The 20,885-nt window shown below is 51.2% G+C and overlaps 1 protein-coding gene across 1 annotated transcript; it reads right to left on the bottom strand.

Moving 5' to 3' along the window:
- Window positions 1-12,814: 12,814 nt before the first annotated feature.
- Window positions 12,815-15,707, bottom strand: SOX1 (SRY-box transcription factor 1). Its single transcript, XM_057422394.1, has one exon. The coding sequence runs from the start codon at window positions 14,738-14,740 to the stop codon at window positions 13,607-13,609; it is 1,134 nt and encodes a 377-aa protein (XP_057278377.1). The 5' UTR covers window positions 14,741-15,707; the 3' UTR covers window positions 12,815-13,606.
- Between the last annotated feature and the right edge of the window lie 5,178 nt (window positions 15,708-20,885).

Below are 20,885 nucleotides of genomic sequence, written 5' to 3'. Positions count from 1 at the left end.
CCTGGATCCCTTCCACCCCAGAGAAAAACAGTCAGGGATGGTCCCACTAGAGGGAATCACCTTATTTTGAGCATCCTTACTGCTGGCGACATGTACTACCTCACAGCCGTGTTAAAACTTTCCCAATATCTGACTGCACAGGCAGGAGTGATGCTTAGCAAGTCCGGAAACCATAGCTTGACTTGGTCATACTTTTCATCCAGGTTCTGGAAGTCTGTCTGTATGCTGTTGAGTTTATTAAGGGAAACGATTACTCGAGTTATACAAACACCTTGTTTTCTAAAGCAGTCCTTTTACGATAAGAAGCACTGTAAAATATCCTTAAATCTGTTAAAATTGTAAGACAAGGGTGATGTGCTATCAAATCTGTGAATATAAATCCATGAGCAAGGCCTTCTCTTCAGATCTTGGAATGCTTCATTCTATTTATGCCCTTCTACACATAACTAAAACAATGAAAACAACATTATTACAGCATTAACATTTTTGCGAGGTCTCCTCTTGGGTTCGTATAAAGGGGGGAAATGCAGACTTTCAGCATTTCCAGAGATGGTGTGTCCTGAGGGGCTTTGCCATGCCTCTTAAGTACGTCACAGAAATCATGTTTTCTTGACGTCCACATTGAAATAACAGTGGCAGAATGAAAAGAACTAACTAGAACAGTTCGTAGATGTTTCGTGTAAGTTCAGCAGTACTTTGTCTCACTTTGCTGTCATGCTTTGGGCACCATTACAGCATTTTCAAGACTGTACCAGAAACTGATGATGGCAGTAGGTGTTTTTGGCACTGGTGTCTGACGAGCAAAAGCTCCTTGGTGAGAATAAGTTGCAGAGCAGATGGACTCCTAAGAGAGTTTAGCAGCATCAGTGCATCGTATTCTGATTCTCAAGTTCCTCTAAAAGATGATGTAACACCAATGTAAGGAGTCAGGGAGTAAAAGCGTAGAGGAACATGTATGACGTTGAAGTCTTGACCCATCAAACCTTCTACGTACGGCCACAAATGTTTTAAAGCTACGCCACTTTCAGTCTGTAAAGTTTCTTTTCTTTTTGGAAGTTTGATGTGCTATTTTCGACCGTGTTGCTTCTTCCAAGTATTCTCAGTGACAAGTCATGAGGATATGCAGTAATTCAGAAATTAGTGAAATTTTATTCTTGGTGGGGGTGTTGGATTAAGAGGCTGGGAGAGTGTGAAACAAGTCAACGTGTAATTGTATGATAAGGCTCTCACGAGGAATTTATTGGCCAAGTTGCTATTTCTATTCCTTCCTAATCTCGTTTAGCACATTCATTCTCTGCAATCTGTCTCCATAATCTTCTGTGACAGAATGGCAGCCAATAGAAGCATGCATGTTTGGAGAGAAGAGAAAATATGCAGAGGCGTGATAAACTGATGCTAATTATCCATATTTAGGACACCGAGTGCAGAAGATCAAGGTTTACAAATAACAAACCAGAGCCAATGATGATGGCTTCCTAGTGTGGAATATATTGGAGGGGACAAGATAAGGGTTTCACATGCAGAAGAGATTTATTGGTCAAAGGGTTCACCTTCCACTTTTCCACTTTCATATAGCAGTAAATTATTTGGGCTAAATTCACCAGAACATTACTCTTTTATTTGGCAATGTGCCATGACTTGCTCTTTCTTTGTGTCCTTTCAATGCAAATCCTTGTAGTGTAACATCAGTTGATAAGAAACAAATAATTGAAGTAATAGGTAATTCCCTTTAAATTGTGCATATAGGACAGTAAGGTAATCATCTAGTATAGAATGAGACCGAAGTATGGAGCAGATAGCTGAAACTGAAACAATATCTATCTCGGCTATTAAATTACATTTGTAATAGAGAAAAAAAAACCTGCAAGAAGACTTGCAGGTTGGACTGGGGAAAGCACTGGTCTAGTCACCTTTAGACCATTTTCCTGCAAACTTCTCAAATTTCTTTCACTTTAAAAGACAGTTTACCACCTTTTTTTTTTCTTTTTCTTGCTTTCTCTTCCCCCCACACCCTTTCTTTTTTTTTCCTTTCTCTTTTTTTTTTTTTCTGGGGGTGGGTGGGGAGGGGAGCGGCTGGGGAAAGGAGAGGGAAACTAACATTTAAATTAGGGGTGCTGCCTTCTCCTTTTAAAAAGCGTTAGGTCTGAGAAATAATAAAGAAAATCAGTTTGGCAATAACTGTGTAATATGGTTGAGGGTCAGTAGAGTGATCTTAGTAGCCTGCAGTACTTGTAAACTTTCCAAAATGAGGATAATATTAGTGGAGTTTAGGTTTATTTAGGAGTCACGAGAAAGTACAGTGGCAAAATTCGTACTGTGATTTTTGAATAACAGCTCGCTGTCAGGTGGAAATAACCTGTACTTCGAGAAAGTCACTTTTAAACTGTATGTCAACACTCCTTGCTTCTCCAGCTGTATTTTTACTGTGCTGGTGGTACGACAATACTGAGCAAAAGAATCCTGCTTCTGAAGCAGCAAATACACACCTCAGAGGTGCTTCCTTTAGGAAAAATTCTTCAAAATATCCCATTTGATATCAGGAAAGTGATTTCTTCAATGATCACTCTTTTAAAAAGAAAATATTTTCTTGGTCTTTTGTTTTACTGCTGAAAGATCCTGGATTTATTTCTCTCCATCCCTGAGGTATTCCTTTAAATTGGTTTATTTTTTCTATCTCCTATGCATGGGCAAAAATACTGCAATCCCAAACTGAATACTTTCACAGGCTTCCTAAAAAGCTTTCTAAAAGCAGTCGTGCCTTTCCAAATGCCCACAAGTAGCTGCCTTCCCTCAGAAATACTCAGAATGCATAACTGAAGAAAGAAGGTAAGCAAGCAGACAGGCTGCAGGTTAGGTCTTAAAAGTTGCTATTGGGTCACCAGTGGGCAGAAATAAAGGGAATCCGTGAAGGAGGATGTCCGTGGAGCACGGCAGCCCCCGGGAGGGGCTGGGACTGCCGGTGCAGTCAGTGACTGAGCGTATGTCACCTCCAGCCGGGGAATACCGGGGCCTGATCCAGCCCCCCTAAAACCAGCCGAACCCGGCTCCGGAGTTTTGTCCTGTGTCCCTTCCCCAGTGTCAGATGAGACGCCGTGGCCTGACGCCGCAGGTGCTCCCCGGGGGTGCGGAGCTCCCCGCCCTCCCGCCCTCCCCTGCCGGTCCCCGCACCCCGCTGGGGACCGCCTCTTCCACTGCCCGGGCATCTACCCTCTGCGGGATGGGGGAGACGTGAACCTGCTCAGCCCCCGCAGCAGTGCGATGGCTGTCTTGAGTGGCAGGGCCACAACGCGGGGATAAGGGACCGCCAACACAGGGTCCTGTATGAGAAACTACCTGGTGTTGTCGGGGAGGGTGGGCGCGTAGGCCGGGGGTGCTCCTGGGCTTCATCAAGTGCCGTTTGGCAACTAGTTTGGCTGATTAGTTCGATTTTCAAAGTAACGGAAGCCAAAGCCTGACCCAGTTTTAATGGGCAACCCCTCCGGGGCCTGAGGGGTGCGGGCTACGGGGGCTCTGCCACAGCCGCCTTCTCGCCGCCTTTCCTCACAAAAGACTTCTCCCTGTCCGCAGGGAAAAAGCAGTTGTCTTCCGCCTAGAACTCGAAGAGTTTTTTAAAGTAACATTTCACAGTTCCGTTTGTCATCTCCAGAGAGGCACTGGAAAGCCCCCTAATCCGGGTGTTCTTGTTAATCGAGGCGGAGGGAACGCCGAAGTTTCCCATTCAAATGTTTTGTGGCTGTGCTTGCTGTGCGATGCCAGATAAGCAAAAGGACTCGGTTCCAGATGTTGCTCAACTGTTTCACAGAATAGGAACGGCGCCTTTGTGCTAAGTTTTCTGCCCTTTCTTCTAATTTGTATTATTTTGCCTCCTATCACAAAAGCCAAGCCCGATCCTCTGTGAATTTTAGCTCTGATTTTCTTCCTTCATACTTCCATATATCACTCAATTTTCACTTCTGAAGTGAATCCTCTACCCGTTAGACAACGCATGTGATACTAAAACTAGAAGGTACAAGACACCTCAGCTCACTGTTGTCTAAATCTGGAGTGCAACCGTATGCCAGTGGAGGGAGATTCCCATTACCCAGCAAGCGTCGGGAAATTATGATGGGATGTTCCCAACTAAATGATGCCATCACATATATTTATGCTGCAGTTGCTATACACACCCTGTCAGATTTTTTATAAAAGAGTAATGCTTTTATATATGCATTTTTGTTGTATGTCTTAACTTCTTATAGTTAAAGGAGGTCAACAAGCATATCCCTAGAAGCAGAGAAAGTTTTTTTTTAATAAGAGACTCTGAGATTGACCCTTTTCATGAAAATAAATTTACCTTTCAACTGTAGCATCTTGTCTTATTCCACATCTATGGCTACTCTAAAATGGATGATAAATTCAGCCATCTAAATAGGAACCCACTGTAAAGGTGAACACATTATCTAGGCGTTACGGAACATCTAAAACCTGTTTGAGACACACCAAAACATTTAGTTTACCTACCTGGAACTACCCACTTAATAGTGCAACAAAATAGCAAACTACTACCAAATTGTACCAAATAGTTTATTCCGTCGCCCAATTATGTCTTTTGCGATAACGTCATTTAATCTCTTTCCTTATCTTAAATATACGTATCTGTGGCACATTTATCGTGATAAGATTGTCGCACTTATCTGAGAGCTTTGGTGAGAAGATGTTGCTATATTTGGGAAAATCATGCAGGGCTTCCCTTTGAGTAGACAAGTCAAAGCAAAACGATTCGGAGACTACGTGTCACTATGCTATGACCCAAAAGCTGATCTGCTAAAAGGACATTTTGGATGGAGGAGCAGCAGAAACTTCCTCAGACTTCCTAGAAAGTGAGCAACTGATAAGAACATTAACAGATTAAGTGCTTGGGAAGAGAGGGTGAAGGAAACGCACGTTCTGCTCTTATTTCTTCATTGTTTCGACTATTCCACAAGACACGTAAGTAATGCTGTGACACCAGAGCAGGGAGAGTCTCCTTTTGGAAAACTCACTGCATAACTATGTCCCTACCTCTTCGCCCTTATGGCAGTCAAAGACACACCGCTGAAAAGTTTGTTAGGCTAAACTCCACGTTTCCCTGGTTCAGCTCATAATTTTTTATTTTCATTTTTCCTTAAATTTCAATCTTCCTGAGCTATTTTCTGGAATCTGAGATTCACAATTCTCTCCCAGAGTTCTTTTGACATATGCAGGCTTCAGCTCCCTCGTAGCTGTGTATTTTAAACGGCATTTCGCACCTAGTTTTCTTTCTCACTCTCCTTCAAGGTAGGAAATATAAGTGTTTACACTGTTCGATTGCCCAAGCACCTCTTTTTTTTTCTCATTATTTCCTCCATTTCAACAGCAGGAGGAACCACAAAGCCCGCACCTGCCCTGTGACTGAAAAGCAGTTTAGAGGAAGGTAGGGTTGATAATGCACGGAAGCGCAGATAATGAAAAAAATCCAAAGAAACCCTTAACCAGAGCAAAGCCACTTCTTCTCTTCTCCTACCTACAGGTAAAACAAAAGGTAATAAGGAAAGCTAATCCGATCAGTTCATTAAGTGATTAGTCAAGATCTTTTCCAAAAGATAAAGACATTAACCCGTGTGTAAGGCACGAGGAGGAGACCATGGTTAGGGTCTATGTAACTCTGACGCACTGCAGATGGTTTCAGACCCCCCAGCTTTCCTCACCGTGTCGGAATTGTGGTTTCCTATCACTATTTCGTTGTTTTGAACTCCCGGGCCTGAAGTTTTAGTCTTACCCCCAGCCTTGGGCTGCTCGTGTTTGCAGCTCCAAGGCATAAGAGACTGCTACTTCATTCTGCTAATCTGATTAGGATTGAACTATCCACTGTCCAACAGCTTTTGCAAGACAATATTTTTATACGCAATTTATGCATTAGAGTAAAGAAAAAAAAAAAAAAGCCTGAATTTAATACTTCTGAAATTTGTGCGAGACAATTTTGGGGTAGAAAATAAACCTCTCTCTACTTCCCCCGCACCCGTATCCCCCTCCGTGGATAAATTATATTGTCCAAAATGTATGGTGCCTTTGTTAAACGCTAGTTTCTAGTTGCTATGGAGAGTTTTACGCCTTGATAAACTATATTTCACCTCCTCCCGGTGAAAGCTATTCTTTTCCTAAAGGCACACATTGAGGACTCCGGTGCTCCCCCACCCCGGGCAGGCTGCACCTCCACGGCCCACGCTGCTCAGCCCTGGGCCGAGGCGGCGTTTTCCCAGATGCTCTCCTGCTTCTACTCGGTTTCATTGTCCCTTTTTGTTTTTTTTTTTTTTTAAGGTTTCTGAAGGAGAGTCCCCCTATCTGAGAGCCGCAGCTAACCGTGGCACACGTCTTCTCCAAATCAATGAGAGGTGCCCGGGCTGAAAGCGTGGACAATGGGATTTTACCGAGCATGAAGCATATTACCCCAAAACCAGTCCTGACAGGCCATGCTAAAGCACTTGAATGACTTTCTTGAAACGAGACTTTTCCGAAGGCTCCTCCCTTCAGGGAATTACACGGGCCGGGAAAGACAGGCATGAAACTGCACGGGTGCACCCCAAGTCTTTGAAAGTAGGGGAGGATTCTTTGTCTCAAGGCCCCACCGCTTCCACCCCAAAGCCAAGGACCAGCGCACTTTCCCTGAGTGGCGGCTCCTCACTCCACAGCATCTCTAGGAAGTTTAAAGGATGGGGTTTTCTCTGATCCTCTCCCTTTGGTACCTCCAGACTTTCTGATGGCACATCTAGCAGGGCAACTCGGTTCAGCCAGCTGCTACTGACTTCTGGCATATTCTACACAAGCATTGCCAATTGTGTCCCGGTTTTAGGCATGAGGCTTAGAAAGGACTTCCAGGTCTCCTGCTAGTACCCTTTAACATCTCAGACTTGTGGCCGCAGAATGGGGGCCATACACTGTGATAACAGAGTTCCTCAAGAGGCACCCAGTTTGCTAATCTTCACTTTCACACAGTTACGTCCACCAGCAGAATGGCTCTCTGCATGTAAAAGCCAAGGGGCTTTCCCTTCAAACTCCGCTCCTGAAAGCGTCCCTGCATCTGTACCTGCACAACAAGGGCCCAGGCTCCTTTGCCATCTTCCTTTCCTTTAGGGGCTGCCCCTGTCTCACTGCTCCTCTTGGCTCAGCTGAGGAACGGCGGGGCCGGGACCATTAGGCACGCAAGGCCCTGGGCGTCCCGCATGCATAATCCCCGCTTGGCCTCCGGCCGCCCGGGGCAGCGGGGGTCGATTACCCCAATCCCTCATCCCCCTGGCTGCAACCAGTTCCTGTCCCGTCTGTCCTCCCCTCCGTGCCAGGCTCGGAGCCCTGCAAGACGCGTTCCTGCCACGTTTTCTGTTTCGTCTTCTCTGTCTTCTGACTTTACCTCTCCAGAAGCGGCTTTTCAGCCAGACCTCGCCGTCCGACTTCCATCCCCCTCACCGTGTTAAACTACTTGCTCAGGCTTCAGTTTCTCCCCGAGAAAGAGGCACCCACTCTAACCAAGACACGAACACACGGAGACTCGCTCCATCTTGACCAGTCTCCTCCAGTCCCTGCCTACCGTCCCTGGCACCTCCCTCCCCAGCACTGTGTGGTCCCCGTGGCGCGGGGGAGACGGAAGAGCAGAAGGGCGGGGGCACAGGGTTCCCCGAGAGGGGCCACAGGTGGAATCAGGTGATTGGGGATTCCCTCGGAAGATGGGGGGGGGGCATTTCCAACCCCATCTGCTTTAGGTCCCTTTCGGATCTGGCGAAGTGCACAAAGGTGCTCGACATTGATAATGGGATAGCTCGGTTTAGGGGGTGCTGTGTTTTCCAGAAGAGGAGAAGCTAAAATGCCACTAGGTGGAAAGACCGCTTGCTCCCCCCTCCCAGCCCCCCGAAACGTTTGTTATAGTGTGTTGTGCTCCCTTCCCCCCGTGCAGTGTCTGCGTGTGTGGGGTGGGAGCAGCCGGCGGAGTGGCGGCGCCGGTGCCCCGCGGGGCTCGGAGTGGAGGCCAAGGAGCCCACCCGTTACAGCCGGCTCTTCGGGGGGTGCCCCTCTTAGCCGACCCGCCCCCGGTAGCCATGCGGCAGATGGCCTGCGGTCCGGGAGGGCGGCCTGCCCCGCCCGCAGCTAAACGTATGACTGGAGCCGGGCTTTGGTGTCGCCGGGAGCCCCGCAGCCCAGCCCGGGAGGGTCCCGTGTGGAGTTCAAGAGCGGCCTTTCCCGGCTGGCAGCAACGGTCTTGTTTTTCTCAGCTATCTTGGCCCGCCCTCCCATAACCCCCTCCCCCTCAAGTCTATGTCCCACTCCTTCCCTTCCCTCCTGCTCCGCGGTGCGGCCAGGAGACGGGGCTCACGCAGCATCGTCCCCTCGGTCACCCCCTGCAGCCCCCGACCTCCCGCTGGCAACTCTCCTCCGCAAACTCCCCAGCCTGTGGCCTCTCCCTCCTATTTGGAGCCGGGCCGGGCCCCCCCACACCAGCCTCCCGCTCCGCGGATGGGGCCCGGTTTCGCTGGCTGCCCGGCTGGCTGCTGCCTTGCAGCAGGAGCCGTCGGTGTTCCGCTGCATGATAGTAAACGGGTTTGACTGGCCGTTGATCCCGGGGTCAGGACTTTCCTCGCTAATCCCTAGCTCTCCAAACACCGTCCCCCCTCCTCCTCCCCACGTTCTCCCTCCCTCTCTCTCTCCTCTCCCCCCACCCGCCCCCTTCCACCCTTGTCTTCCTCTTGCATCATTCATCTGCACACACACACCCCGACGGCACGGGGGGCAGCTCGCAGACACCCACGCACACCCCTCGAACGACACCCCCCAGACCCACTGCTCCACTAACCGGGGGAGACACACGCACGCTTGCTTAGCGAGGAGGGCCCTTCCCGCAAGGTCAGCCCCCCCGAACACTCACACGGACAGACACACGGATACTCTGCCACTGCCCGCCCCCACGGGGCTGCCCCTTCCCGATCTCCCTACATGTTGGAGAGGGAAAGGGAGAGCTGGAGCTGCTGGTGGCAGCGGGTAGAAAGTGTGGGGGAGACGGGACAGAAAAGGGCCGGGGGGGAGGTCGGTGAGTCACAGGGAAAGGCGGGAGCATCGCGGGGCCCGGGAAAGGGTCGGCGCCCGGCCCAGGAACTTGTCCCTCCTGCTAATGCGTCAAACGCACGGGCACCTGCCAGATCGCGCGTTTTAGCTGCGTTTTGCTTCGCAGCAACGCTCAGATTAGCCGTTTGGTTCTCAGCCGTGTGGGGTGATGTTGTGTGGGGGTTTTCTTAGTATTTTTAAAGATATATTTCCTTTCTTAGCAGTTGCTGTATAAAACAAGATGTTGCACCCGCGTCAGGCGTTCCGGTGCCTCAGCCCTGATGCTGCTGCATGTAGTGCAGCTGGCAGGGAGGATCACCCCCCTCCCGCCTTGCCAGTGGCATCTCTGGGGCCTTCTTGACCAGTTATGGCCCGTCCGAACGCTCTGGGGCTGCGCCCTCAGGACCCCCTGAGCAGACTTTTGGACTCCTCCATTTTTGTCTTCAGGGGCAATTTCATGTGTCCCCTCCCGAATATCATGGGTCCTTTTCAGCCGCCCCGCTGCTCCCAGGGGCCGGGGCAGTTCCATCGGTGCCCCCTCGGCCCCCCCTCCGGGCTCACTGCGGTGTGACTCCGGTTGAGGGCGCGTAGGAGTGGAGCTGGAGGGAACGGCTTTTCGACGGGGCCCAGCGCCACTCCTACGACCTCAGCGAGTCCCTCAGAAAAAAAAGGAGGGGGGAGGGGGGGGAGGGAAGGAGAGAGAGAGGAAAAAGAAAAAAATAAATAAAAATAGGGAGAATCGTGAGGAAAAGAGCTGTGGAGTTCCGCCAAGTTTGCGCTTTGGCTCCAAGTTTGGAGCGGATCAAACCTGTTATCGCACTATGCCTCCCGTCCTCCTGGCTCCTCTGCCGCAGCCCCCCGCCCGCGGCTGAGCGACCTGTAGGCAGAGCGGTGATCGGGAGTGTTAGGGGGGTGTCGGCGGTCCTGTCTCCAAGCCCCCTCTTCCGCAGAGAGGACACCTCTGGCTAGCTCCCTTTCAGCTTACACCCTGGATTTTCCTTCCTTTCACTGAAAACGACATGACTTTTTTTTTTAATAATTCTTCCGCATAGGTGATTTTAATAGCTCTGTCAATCATATTATAGGAGGAATATTTCATACAATTTTAGGTGCAATGTACTTAAACCATAAATCGCTTAGACCTATTCTTAGTTTTGCATGTTCAATTATTCTTTTATAAATAACCCGCACAGCAAAAAGGCCGAAGACCGAATTTTTTTACTCTACCTAAACCTAAGGCGTCTGCCTAGTAAAGTTGCTTTAACTTTTTTTGTATGCCCGAAAGTGAAGTTTAACTCGAATTAACCTAAACCTCCAAACCAGTAAACCACGAACAGCAAACATTTCTACCGTCATGGTGTTGGGGAGGTGCGGTGGCTTTTTTTTTTTTTTGGGGGGGGGGGGCGGTTGGACAGAGGGGATTTTATTTCTTTGAAAAGCAGTCTGAGAATATTCGAATCTTATTTGAATATATCTGAGATAGGGTCCATTTAATCCCCTTGCGTTCAAAGTGCAGGTATTCCTATTGTTACAGGCATAACGCCATTGAGGCGCTAAATCGCGACGCGAAGAGCGAAAACTCGTTAAAAGGAGCTCATTTAGAAAGTCGGAATATTTCTCTCTTCAGCGCTTTCCCCTAATATTTCTGGTGTTTGGGACTCATACAGCTGTTTATTTGCCTTTCTCCCTTGACTACCCCATCCCTCCTGTTCTATCAGTCTTATGCAGCCACGCAGGAACGCCTCGACGGGATTTTTCCCTTCTGCATTGTCAGTAAATGTGATTTTCAATAGCTATGACCCTTAAAGAAAAGGCACGTAACGAGGTTGCATCAGATGTATATGCGTCTGCATGTGCACACGTACACACACACTCTGGCCATGATGCTATCTATAGTATGTATAGATATGTGTGAGCACGTACATACACGGCGGATAATGCGTTTCAAGAAACAGTTCAACAGGTGCTCATCTTATCCTGTGTATTTAAAGGCACACCTATTAGTATTTTAAACTACACGTAGGACTGTGCTTGGCTGGAGGGGACCCACACCACGGGAGGTTCCTCTCAGGTTCCTGCTTTCTGCCTGTGCTGTTTGTAAACTGAGGGTTTCTAAAACGAGTCTGGGACTGTCCGAATCCGCACACATCTTGCCTTCATCAAGGCTAAATAGTAAAAAGAAGAAAAAAAATAAAAAGAAAGAAAAAAAAATAAAAGAGGGGGTGCGTGGAATGGTTGAGTTTTGGTTTGAAATCAATATAGTTTCCATGAAAATTTTGCCTTCATTTTAACAAAGTAGAGATTGAAACAAAATTATCAAAATGACACCGAACAGTTCTATGCGACATGCCAGCGTTACAGGTGAAGTGTAATCTCTAACACGGACCTAAATGGCTCTTCATTAACCAAGTAACACTTGCCCCACTCCTGAGTGGACGAAGTACTCCTCGCCAGCACTAAAGGTGGTTCAAGCAGCCCCACAGCCTGCTACCACAGACAGTACCGCCCTGGATGTGAAAAGTAGTTTTTCCACTTTTGTTTAAGCAGTTACGACCGATTAAAAAATTTATTTGTTATAGTACGGTATTTAAGCGCGGCGCTCAATGGTGTTCTTACTATTAGCCGAAGTTTACAGCAAACTTTTAATTCCAGCATATCGAAAGGTATCCATCAACAGCTGGGGGGGGGGGGGAGGGGGGAGGGGGGAGGAGGAGAATGATTAAATTAAATTTCAAAGCATGGATCAGCATTCTGCCATGACCAGACCCGCACCGTTCTGCTCGACGCCACGGCAGCAGCGGCTAAAACCGGCGCTCTGTTCTCGGGGGGCGGGAGCGCTCCCTCGCCGCTCCCTGCGAGCCCCCCTCGGCGTGCCCGGGAGGAAGGGGGCTGCTTTTCGAGCTTGGGGTTTAGAGGTCGTTGGTTTTTTTTTCGAGACGCTCAAACCGAAGCGCTTTCGTTTTTCATGGCGCTAATTAGAGGGGAAGTGGCGCGTCCGTCGGTACTTTCCCTTCCCCCGGGGCAGTCGGTGCTCCCCGGGCCGGCAGTATCCCGGCCGAGTGGCGGGCAAGGGGCAAGTTATGGCTCCGGGCAAGGTTCGGATAGCCAGCACGGATCTGAAATCCACACAAAGAAAGTTCACGCCTAGGAAGAGTCATTCCGTAAGTTGCTTTCCATCGCAGTATGGAACGAGTGTTAAAATAAATCAGTTTTGCTCCCTCCGGAGGGATACGGGTTAGGCAGGAGACATCAGCATTTACTACTTCGTTCTGCTAGCCACTCCAGTTAAAAACTTCCTCCCCGTATTCTAGGTTTACCTGCTGCATTTCCAGACATACTACAGCAAATACTACCTTGTTCTGCGGTCATTTTTTTATATATATATATAAAAAATAAAAATATAACAGGTGACTTTTTCCGCTTTGAAATTTATTTAACTCAAAATTGAACGCATCCTTAGGATTTCTGTTTAGCAGAAAGGTCTTTTTTAGTAAACTATATACACAATCTGAAATCCCTTGTAACGCCTAAATAAAAATTATTCACAATGCATTTACAAGAAATGATACCAAAAAAAGCCAAACAAAAAAAACAAAAAAACAAAACAAAAACCTCAATCCGAAACAAACAAAACCGAAGGGCAAACAGACAAATACAATAAAGTTTTACAAAATCCAGGAAAAACCCCAACAAGCTACCACATTGCAGTCTCCAACTAAAAAAAAAAAAAAAAAAAAAAAAGTTGTATAAATAACGAAATGAATAAAAAAATTAACCCCAGGAAACAAAAACGCGAGAACATCTACAGAAAACTTTTAAGTGTTGTTTTGGGTTTGCCTTAGTACATGAGTAATAAATGAGAACTATTTCCCCATCAACTTAGAGTTAATTAGGCAATTAAAAGCCCTCGCAAGAAGCGATCCGTGACCGAAATCGTACCGGTTCCGCGCGGTATAAAAGTTGGCATCTCCTACAACAACTTTGTGTGGTTATTATAGACAATTTTCGCCTTTTCGCCGTAGTATTTTTTCCCATTCCCTTTCTCACTCCTCTTTTGCAAATAAACGCTCTATGTCTCTTGGGTGAATGATAAATACTGTACAAAAAGTCTCGATAAAACACAGAAGTTCAGTCTAAAACTGGTTTCATAAACTAGTCCTTCAAAAAAAAAAAAAAGGTAAGTAAAGCAACCGTTACCTTTTTCTCTCTCGTTATTATTATTATTTATTATTATTATTACAAGAACATCAAAACATTTCTTTTCTGTACAAAAAAGGAAGGAAGAAAGAAAAAAACAAAACATAAAAGAAGAGGGGCAGGGGAGGGTGGGCGGGAAGGGGAGCAAGAGGCAAAAATAAGAGGGGGAATCCCGGGAGCGGGGCCGGGAGTGGGGACGGGGTGCGGGAGGGCGGGAGGGACAGGAGCAGGCGGTGGCAGCGGCCGGGGCCGGTGGCCAGGCCGATGCCGGTGCCCGCGCCCTCCTTCGCCACTCCCGGCCCCGGTGCCGGAGGGCGGCGGGGTCTCAGATATGCGTCAAGGGGACGGTGCCGTTCACCCCCGTGCTGGCGCTCTGGTAGTGTTGGGGCAGAGAGTGGAGCCTGCTCTGGGCGGCTGCTGTCGCAGGATCCCCGCCTTCTCCCGCCGGTAAGTACATGCTGATCATCTCCCGCAGGTCCCCGGGGCACGGGGCCCGCGAGTGTGAGGTGACGGGCGGGCTCACGCTGGGCTCCGACTTCACCAGAGAGCCCAGGGCGCCCAGCGCCCCCGAAGAGGCGGCCGCCGCCGCCGCCGCTGCCGCCGCCGCCGCCGCCGAGTTCTGGTGGGGCTGGGAGCCGTAGGGCAGGGCGCCGTAGCCCGAGGGTGAGGCGCTCATGTAGCCCTGAGAGTTGGAGATGGGGCTGTACTGCAGAGTGCCCATGTCGTAGCGGTGCATGGGCTGCGGGTTGTGCGGGTGGTGCGGATGGTGGGGGTGCGGATGGTGCGGGTGTCCCCCGCTGCCCGGGTGCTGGCCGTAGGCGAGCTGCGCCTCCTGCATCATCGCCGCTGCCGCCGCTGCCGCCGCCACCGAGCCCGGGTAGGCGCCGTTGGCCCAGCCGTTCATGTGAGCGTAGCCGCCGCCGGCCGTGCCGCCGGGACTCTCCAGCCGCTGCCCGACGCCGCCGGGGCTGACGCCGACGCCCATGCCCACACCGACGCCGGCCGGGCCTCCTCCGGCAGAGCCAGCGCTCAGCAGCCCCCCTGCCAGCGAGTACTTGTCCTTCTTGAGCAGGGTCTTGGTCTTCCGCCGGGGCCGGTATTTATAATCCGGGTGCTCCTTCATGTGCAGCGCCCGCAGCCGCTTCGCCTCGTCGATGAAGGGTCTCTTTTCGGCCTCCGACATGACTTTCCACTCGGCCCCCAGGCGCTTGCTTATCTCCGAGTTGTGCATTTTGGGGTTCTCCTGGGCCATCTTTCGCCGCTGGCCCCGCGACCACACCATGAAGGCGTTCATGGGTCTCTTGACCCGGTCCTGGTTCGCTTTGTTCCCCCCTCCGCCGCCACCGCCGCCACCGCCGCCGCCACCACCTCCTCCCGCTCCGGTCTGCCCCGAGAGGTTCGTGGGGGCCTGGGCTCCGCCGGGGGAGTGCAAGTCCGTCTCCATCATCATGCTGTACATTCAAGTAGCTTTTTTATTTTCCACCGGCGCCAGGGGTGAAAAAGGAATCACACATAGAGAGGACGAAGCCCGGGAGGACGGGGAGCGGAGCGAGACGAAGCCCGTTCGTGTCGAGGTAGCGACCGCCGTGCAAAAAATAATTTAAAAAAAAAAAAAAAAGGAAAGGGATAAAAAAAAAAGGAGGAGAGGGAGGAGAGAGAGGAGGAGAAAACCGCGAGGAGAGCGATCGGAAAACTTTCTCTCCGCTGCAGGTTCCCGGCTTGGTGCGGGGGGGTCTGTGGTGGTGGCTGGTGGTGACGGGAGCCCTCCGCGGGGCCGCGCACCCCTCGGCTGGCGCTCTCCTTTGCCCCGCGCGGAGCTGCGGGTGCTGCGGGTGCGGCGGCTTGTTTGTTCTTTGAGAACTTGGAGGGAGAGAGGAGAGAGAGCGAAGGGAGGGAAGGGAGGGAGGGGAGGGAGCGTGTGTGACTTGCATCCGCCGATCGCAGGTGAACGGAGGAGAAGAGAGAGACGGGAGAGCCCACCGCCGCGCGGGAGGGGGCGGAAAAGAAGAGGGAAAAAAAAAAAAGAAAAAAAGGGAAAAAAAAGTATTTAAACGTAAATTAAAAAAAAAAAAAAAGCGGGAGGAGGATCGGTGGAGGGAGGGGTGGAGGGAAGAAGGGGGGTGGGGGAAGGAGTCCAACCAAAACACGCGCCGAGCCGACGGCGGTAAGCACACAGTACTTCGCTGGCGGTGGCCGATCTCCCTCCCGCGGTCCGGACGGGACGGGACGGGGATGGAGATGGAGACGGGGATGGGACGGGAGAGGAGGAGGAGCCGCCGGGCGCGCGGCGCTGCGGCCATACAGCGCGCGCCTGAGCCCGCCTTAAATCGCCTTGGCGGCGGCCAATGGAGGAACGACGGCGGGCGGCGATTTGCATGTGACGCGCGCGGAGAGGTGACGTCCGGCGGGGCAGCGCCCAGGGCGGGCGGTGAGGTCACGACGCGCCCCGTCCCGCCCTCCCCACCGCCCCCCGACGGCGCCCCCCGGCACAAACACACACACGCAGGAGGGACACCAGGCATTACCGCTCGTCCCGCCGGGCATCGCTGGAGGGAGGCCTCTCACCGCGGGCTGCCCCGTCCCACCTGCGTGCCCGGCACTTAGACGGCCGTAGAGAGGAGTTTAGGGCAGGCTGGGGCCCCTCGGGCTGCCCGCCCAGGGCCCGGCTGCTCTCGTCGCTACCGCACCTGTGCGAGCGGCATCTAAACGCCTCTTTTGCCCGGGATTTGAGCCGTTCCGGTGCTTCCGCCAGAGCTCTGCGGGCAGGCAGGGGCAGACGGACGCCTCTCCTCGGTGTTAAAGGTGTTGCCAGGTTGGGCCCAGGCCCTGGCGAGGCTGGCCGCGGTCGTTATTCACTTAGTAATACAGGGGCATAGAAGCATCTGAGACTAATGAAGGTATATGTTGTATTTGCATAAAGTACAGGAGTATGACTTCCCCCACCCCGAAAATATTAAAAGGCTGTCTTTGTGCCCTGGCTGTCCTGTGACGTTACAGTTATTTCATAGAGGGGACAAAACGTTCATAAGTCCCCTCTGCAATCTTCAACCACAGCCGCAGGAATGGCCAGCGCGTCGCACACAAACTGCCGCCCCCATCGCCTGTGGCCAGGTAGGGAAGGGGTGGCCCGTCATCCCTGCCCTTTTCCCGATCCGCAAGCCTTCATTTTCCCGACCCTAGAGGCCACCCAGATTCCAGGCTCTGGAATCACCCCATCGACTGTCATCACCGGCCAGAAGTTTTTTGCAGGAGGAGCACAAAGCTCCAGCCTCAGGCGCTGGGCTAGCATTAGACTTCTTTTAATTTATTTATTTTTTTTTTTTAATTTTTTTTTTTTTAATTTCCAATGAGTCGTCATGAAACAGCAATCTCTTCACGATAACCTGGGTCTGCTGAGGAGAGGAAAGCACCTCTTCATTCCTGATGGCTGCAGGATGGGCCTGCTTTGGCCCCTTCAGGCTCAGACAGAATGCTGCAGAGAGCTCAGGTGTATGTGGGGATGATTTTGGAGGGACCCTTGCCCCCTCCAGCCGGCCTGAAGGTCCCAAGTGGTGGGTGATCACGTTGATATTTCGCTGGGCTGATGAGTTGCCACATCTGCAGGGGCAAAACAAACGAGGCCGATATGATTGCTAAGTGATGTATTGAAAATATAACTGCTTGGGTAGGGGGGAGAAGGTTGCTGCAGGAAGGCGCCTTTCCACTTGAATGGCCAAACGAAGACATTAGGAGTAAAAATCGCTAGGTAAATGACAGTGCTCGCACATCTTCCCCATTTCTCCCTGAATTTTTATACGGAGGTACCAGGAGGCCTCCCGGCAAATAAGTGGGAAGAATCGGTGTCCAACAACTTTTCTTGGACGAGTCCCTTGCACCCTGAGAGCCCGTGGGCCCTGCAAAAACCCAGGATCGTCCCTGTGAATGAGGGATACATCCCTCTTCTCCCAACAAGGTCGGCCGAGTTTGACCCTGCCCTTCCTGTCCCCGCTGCAAGGGGCAACCGCTCTTCCACGCCTCCCACCTCGGAGGCTTGCCCCCATCCTGGGCTTTCTTTGCGGGTCTTCCTCACCGCGGGCAAATAAACATCAAGCGACCCTCTCCTAAAAGCAGCCAAACCGCCATGGACTCGGTCCTTTGGGGTGGACAAACGCGGACGGAGAGCGGGAGGGGGAAGGTACTATTGGTGTTACCCTCCTTGCCTCTGCCCCAGGCGCACCCCTCTCCCCGCGGCCGGAGGGTGTATATCGACCGGAGAAAGGGATGGGGTAGGTTAAAACTCAGCTCCGGATACAGAGAGGGGCTTTTCTTCCGTGGTAAAAGTGGTGCAGATCCCCACTTGAGGGACAGGGACGAGGTCAAGCACTTTCGTGACTGACTTTTGGCAGAGGCGACAATCCTGGAGGAGCTGGGGTGGTGCAGGTGGGGGCTGCGCCGGCAGATAAAAGTCCTTAGACTTTTCATAGAGGAAAGTGGAGTTCCAAACAGCCAGGAGTCGAGTGGTGGCGGGAATAAGTGGGGTCTCACGACACGGGCAGCTGGGCGGGAGTCGTGTGTGCGTGGTGAACGCTGGGGAGAAGCCAAGGGGAAGCAGTGAGGACGTCCTGCACTGGAAGCCTACCTGGGAGTGCTAAAGGTCCGGCAAGAGCCCTCGCCGCTACCCCCTATCCCCCGGGCCCGCTGAGGGGGCAGGTGCCGGCTTGGCCGGCTCGCACGCCGTCCGGAGTGGTGAGTGCCTGCCCCGTCCACGGCTCCCCGCCCCGGTACAGGCTGCGGCGGGAGGTACCCTAGGTGACCTCTCCGAGCTCGGCCCCGAGAGGGAGGAGGGGGCACCGGGGGGCTACGGGCCAGAGCAGGGCTGCCCGGAGCAGGCGGCGATCGCCGTCTGCTGGCTGCCACTGCGCCTCCCTCGCCACGGGCTGGGGAGATGCCGTGGGGTGGGGGAATGCTGGCTGATCCCTCGCCAGCCCCGCCTGGAACGCAGGGCGGCAGGGAGGGGGGTAGGGGACTCTCAGCTTCTCTGGTCATCGCCAAGTGGAAACCGGTCCCTAGGCGCCGTCACCCGAGCCAAAGAGAGCACTGGGAGGGAGCAGGGAGGACAGGGAAGGAAGAGAGGGGAAGCCTATTCCTGCCTTCATGATTTGGCGACTCAGGCATCATGTTTTTTAACACACACTGCTACCCAGCCGGGACGGGATGGAGGAAAAAGGGCGCAGGAATAAAGTCTCCTGCTTTCTTTTCCAGCACTACCAACTGTTCAGGGAGATCCTACAGTCCCAGTCCCAAATCAGCTACAGGCTCTTCGTTTGTTTTGTTGTCTTTTCCCAGCTTGCTGGGTAAAAGCGTTTGGAGAATCTCTGGAGCTTTCGAGTAGGGGCTCACCCTGTGAACGGTACTCACACATATAATTCAAATTTCACAGCTGACCTGCTCTGAAAACCTCAATCAGCTTCTAATTGAAGGGAAAACAAAATATTGCTTCCCTACAGCAGAGCTAACGATTTAATCATTATATCAGACATTATAGCTTTTAATTAGGCTAATGCTGATACTGTATGGAAAGAGATAATTCAACACAGTTCTTGATGAATTCTGTAATTGGGTTAACGGAGGAGCAGTTGGGGGAAGAGACGTCAATATTCAAGCTGCGTTTATAGCCACCAGGTTTATGAATGAAAGGGAAGGGGGGTAAAAGGAAAGAGGGGGAAAGAAAAGGGCTAAAATCCCCTGACGAGAAATGTCTCCCCCCTTCGCCCAGGAGAGCCGTGCCAACCAACGGGAAGCCTGAGGAGGAGAAAGGCTGTCCTGCCGCAGCGCCCGGCCAGCCCGGGCTGCAGCAACACCAGAGGGACCCGAGCGGCAACCCCGCTGCGGGATCTCGCTGCGGCTTTCCCGAGCAGTTCGAGGCGGGCATGGGAGTCTCGGATCCCAGGCTGTTTGCCGTGTAACTCCCCCCTCCCCACAACTGACAGGGTCTCCCAACGTCGCGCTGTGAACAGGCAGGGAACACTCTGTGGGGTGCCCCAGGGTAAAAGCGGGGAGCACGGAGGGAACTGAGGGTGAGTACGAGACGGAGCCAGAAGGTTTCTGAAGTCCTAAGGGGAGCAGGCAGGTGCCTTCCTCTCCTGAGACCGGTCAGGAGCCGCTCGCCTCACAGGCAGCGGAAGCGACACGGAGCCCAGGTGTGTGCTCAGAACACTTCCATTTATTTATTTATTGTGCCAGATAAAAGGACTGCTGGAGCCATTTTTTCTGAAGGAATTCTGCATCACCATCCCCCCTCCCCAGTATCAACATATCTCCCCTTTCCGAAGAGTTTGTCTATCCCAGACCTTTTTGTTTTCTCTCCTTCCTTTCTAGTTTTTACCGGCTTGGAAAATGAACTTCATATTTTTGTTGCGCCTAAAAGAAGTAGCATCGATCTCCCGCACGTTTGATCTCTGCGGCAGTTGGCGGCTGCCCTGCCGCGGCACCGGGTCCCTTCCTTACCCCCGTCCTCATCCTTGCAGAATGCACCGAGTGCCCCCTCACCTTGGAAGGGGCCCGATTCTTCTCCCGGTGGGAGTTAGGAGTCGGTAAAGAAAGCAGAATCGGGTCTTAACGAAGTTCTGCCAGCAGGAGCATCTTCTAAAGTGTTTGTTTGTGTTACGCATTAGCTCAACTCTCCGCACAATATCATTCGGAAAGAGGAAAATCCTGTATTGTGATCTGTCGTTGTCTTATTTTGTCAGTAATTACAGTAAAATTAAACGGGTCATTGATAACATCCCAATGACACAGTCCCCTATAATTAAGAGGCTGAATACACCTTTTTACATTACAGGAAAGTTGTAATTTTCGAGTCTTTTCACATTTTTTATTTTTTATTATTATTATTATTATCACTAAGGCACACTCCGGGAATACGGGCTAATCAGATGGCAAAATATCTCGCGGGAGATGAGGGCTTGCAGCGTCTTGTTTTCTAGGGTTTAGGGTATTCCATTTAAAGGGATGATCGAGAGCCCCTGTAGACAAAAAATATCTACCCAGCAATTTACTTTCTACCATAAGGGAAATATTTTGAAAGTATAGTTTTGTAAGGCTAAACTTCTGAAGGAAAAAAGAAAAACAAGAGCTGCGGGGACGGACAGATCGTCGAAGCCGTAGGACATGAGAGTTATTACGAAGTTAATCTTTAAAATTGCGCTGTCGAAATGTCAGTCACGAAAAAAGAGCTTCGCCAAGCCCAAGTGCGGCATCCCATTTACAGGAGGGCGACCTGGCTGTTGATGGCTGTGCCGCATCGCTTGGAGAAGAGGGGTTTAGGAAATAAGGGGATCTTTCTGGTTTGCATCCCCGTCAGTTATCCCCACATTGCAAAAGCATCATTGAGGGCAAGTCAGAATGAATTTGTGTAAAAAATAAAGGAGGAAAGAAAGAAATTAAATCATATAGGAGCTTCTGTCTTGCAGGCCATCCTGTTATTGCAAATTAGATTAGCTACACAGGCTTCAATATAAACATGACATGGGGTTCACAGGAGAGTGAAAGTATCATCCACTCCAATCTCTCCTTTCATTGAAACATTCCCACAAATTACATCTTCTCCTTTAATACACTTTTCA

The sequence above is a fragment of the Pezoporus wallicus genome, unplaced genomic scaffold (genome assembly GCF_028554395.1).
Source record: "Pezoporus wallicus isolate ANWC-B61680 ecotype Strahan unplaced genomic scaffold, APGP_CSIRO_Pwel_v1 contig_5785, whole genome shotgun sequence".
Classification (NCBI taxonomy): domain Eukaryota; kingdom Metazoa; phylum Chordata; class Aves; order Psittaciformes; family Psittacidae; genus Pezoporus; species Pezoporus wallicus.
The sequence above is the reverse complement of the archived record's forward strand: the minus strand, read 5'-3'. Positions and strand labels throughout refer to the sequence as shown.

Excerpts from the sequence above, each read along its gene's own strand:
- SOX1 (XM_057422394.1), bottom strand. The coding sequence starts at position 14,740 with ATGTACAGCATGATGATGGAGACGGACTTGCACTCCCCCGGCGGAGCC.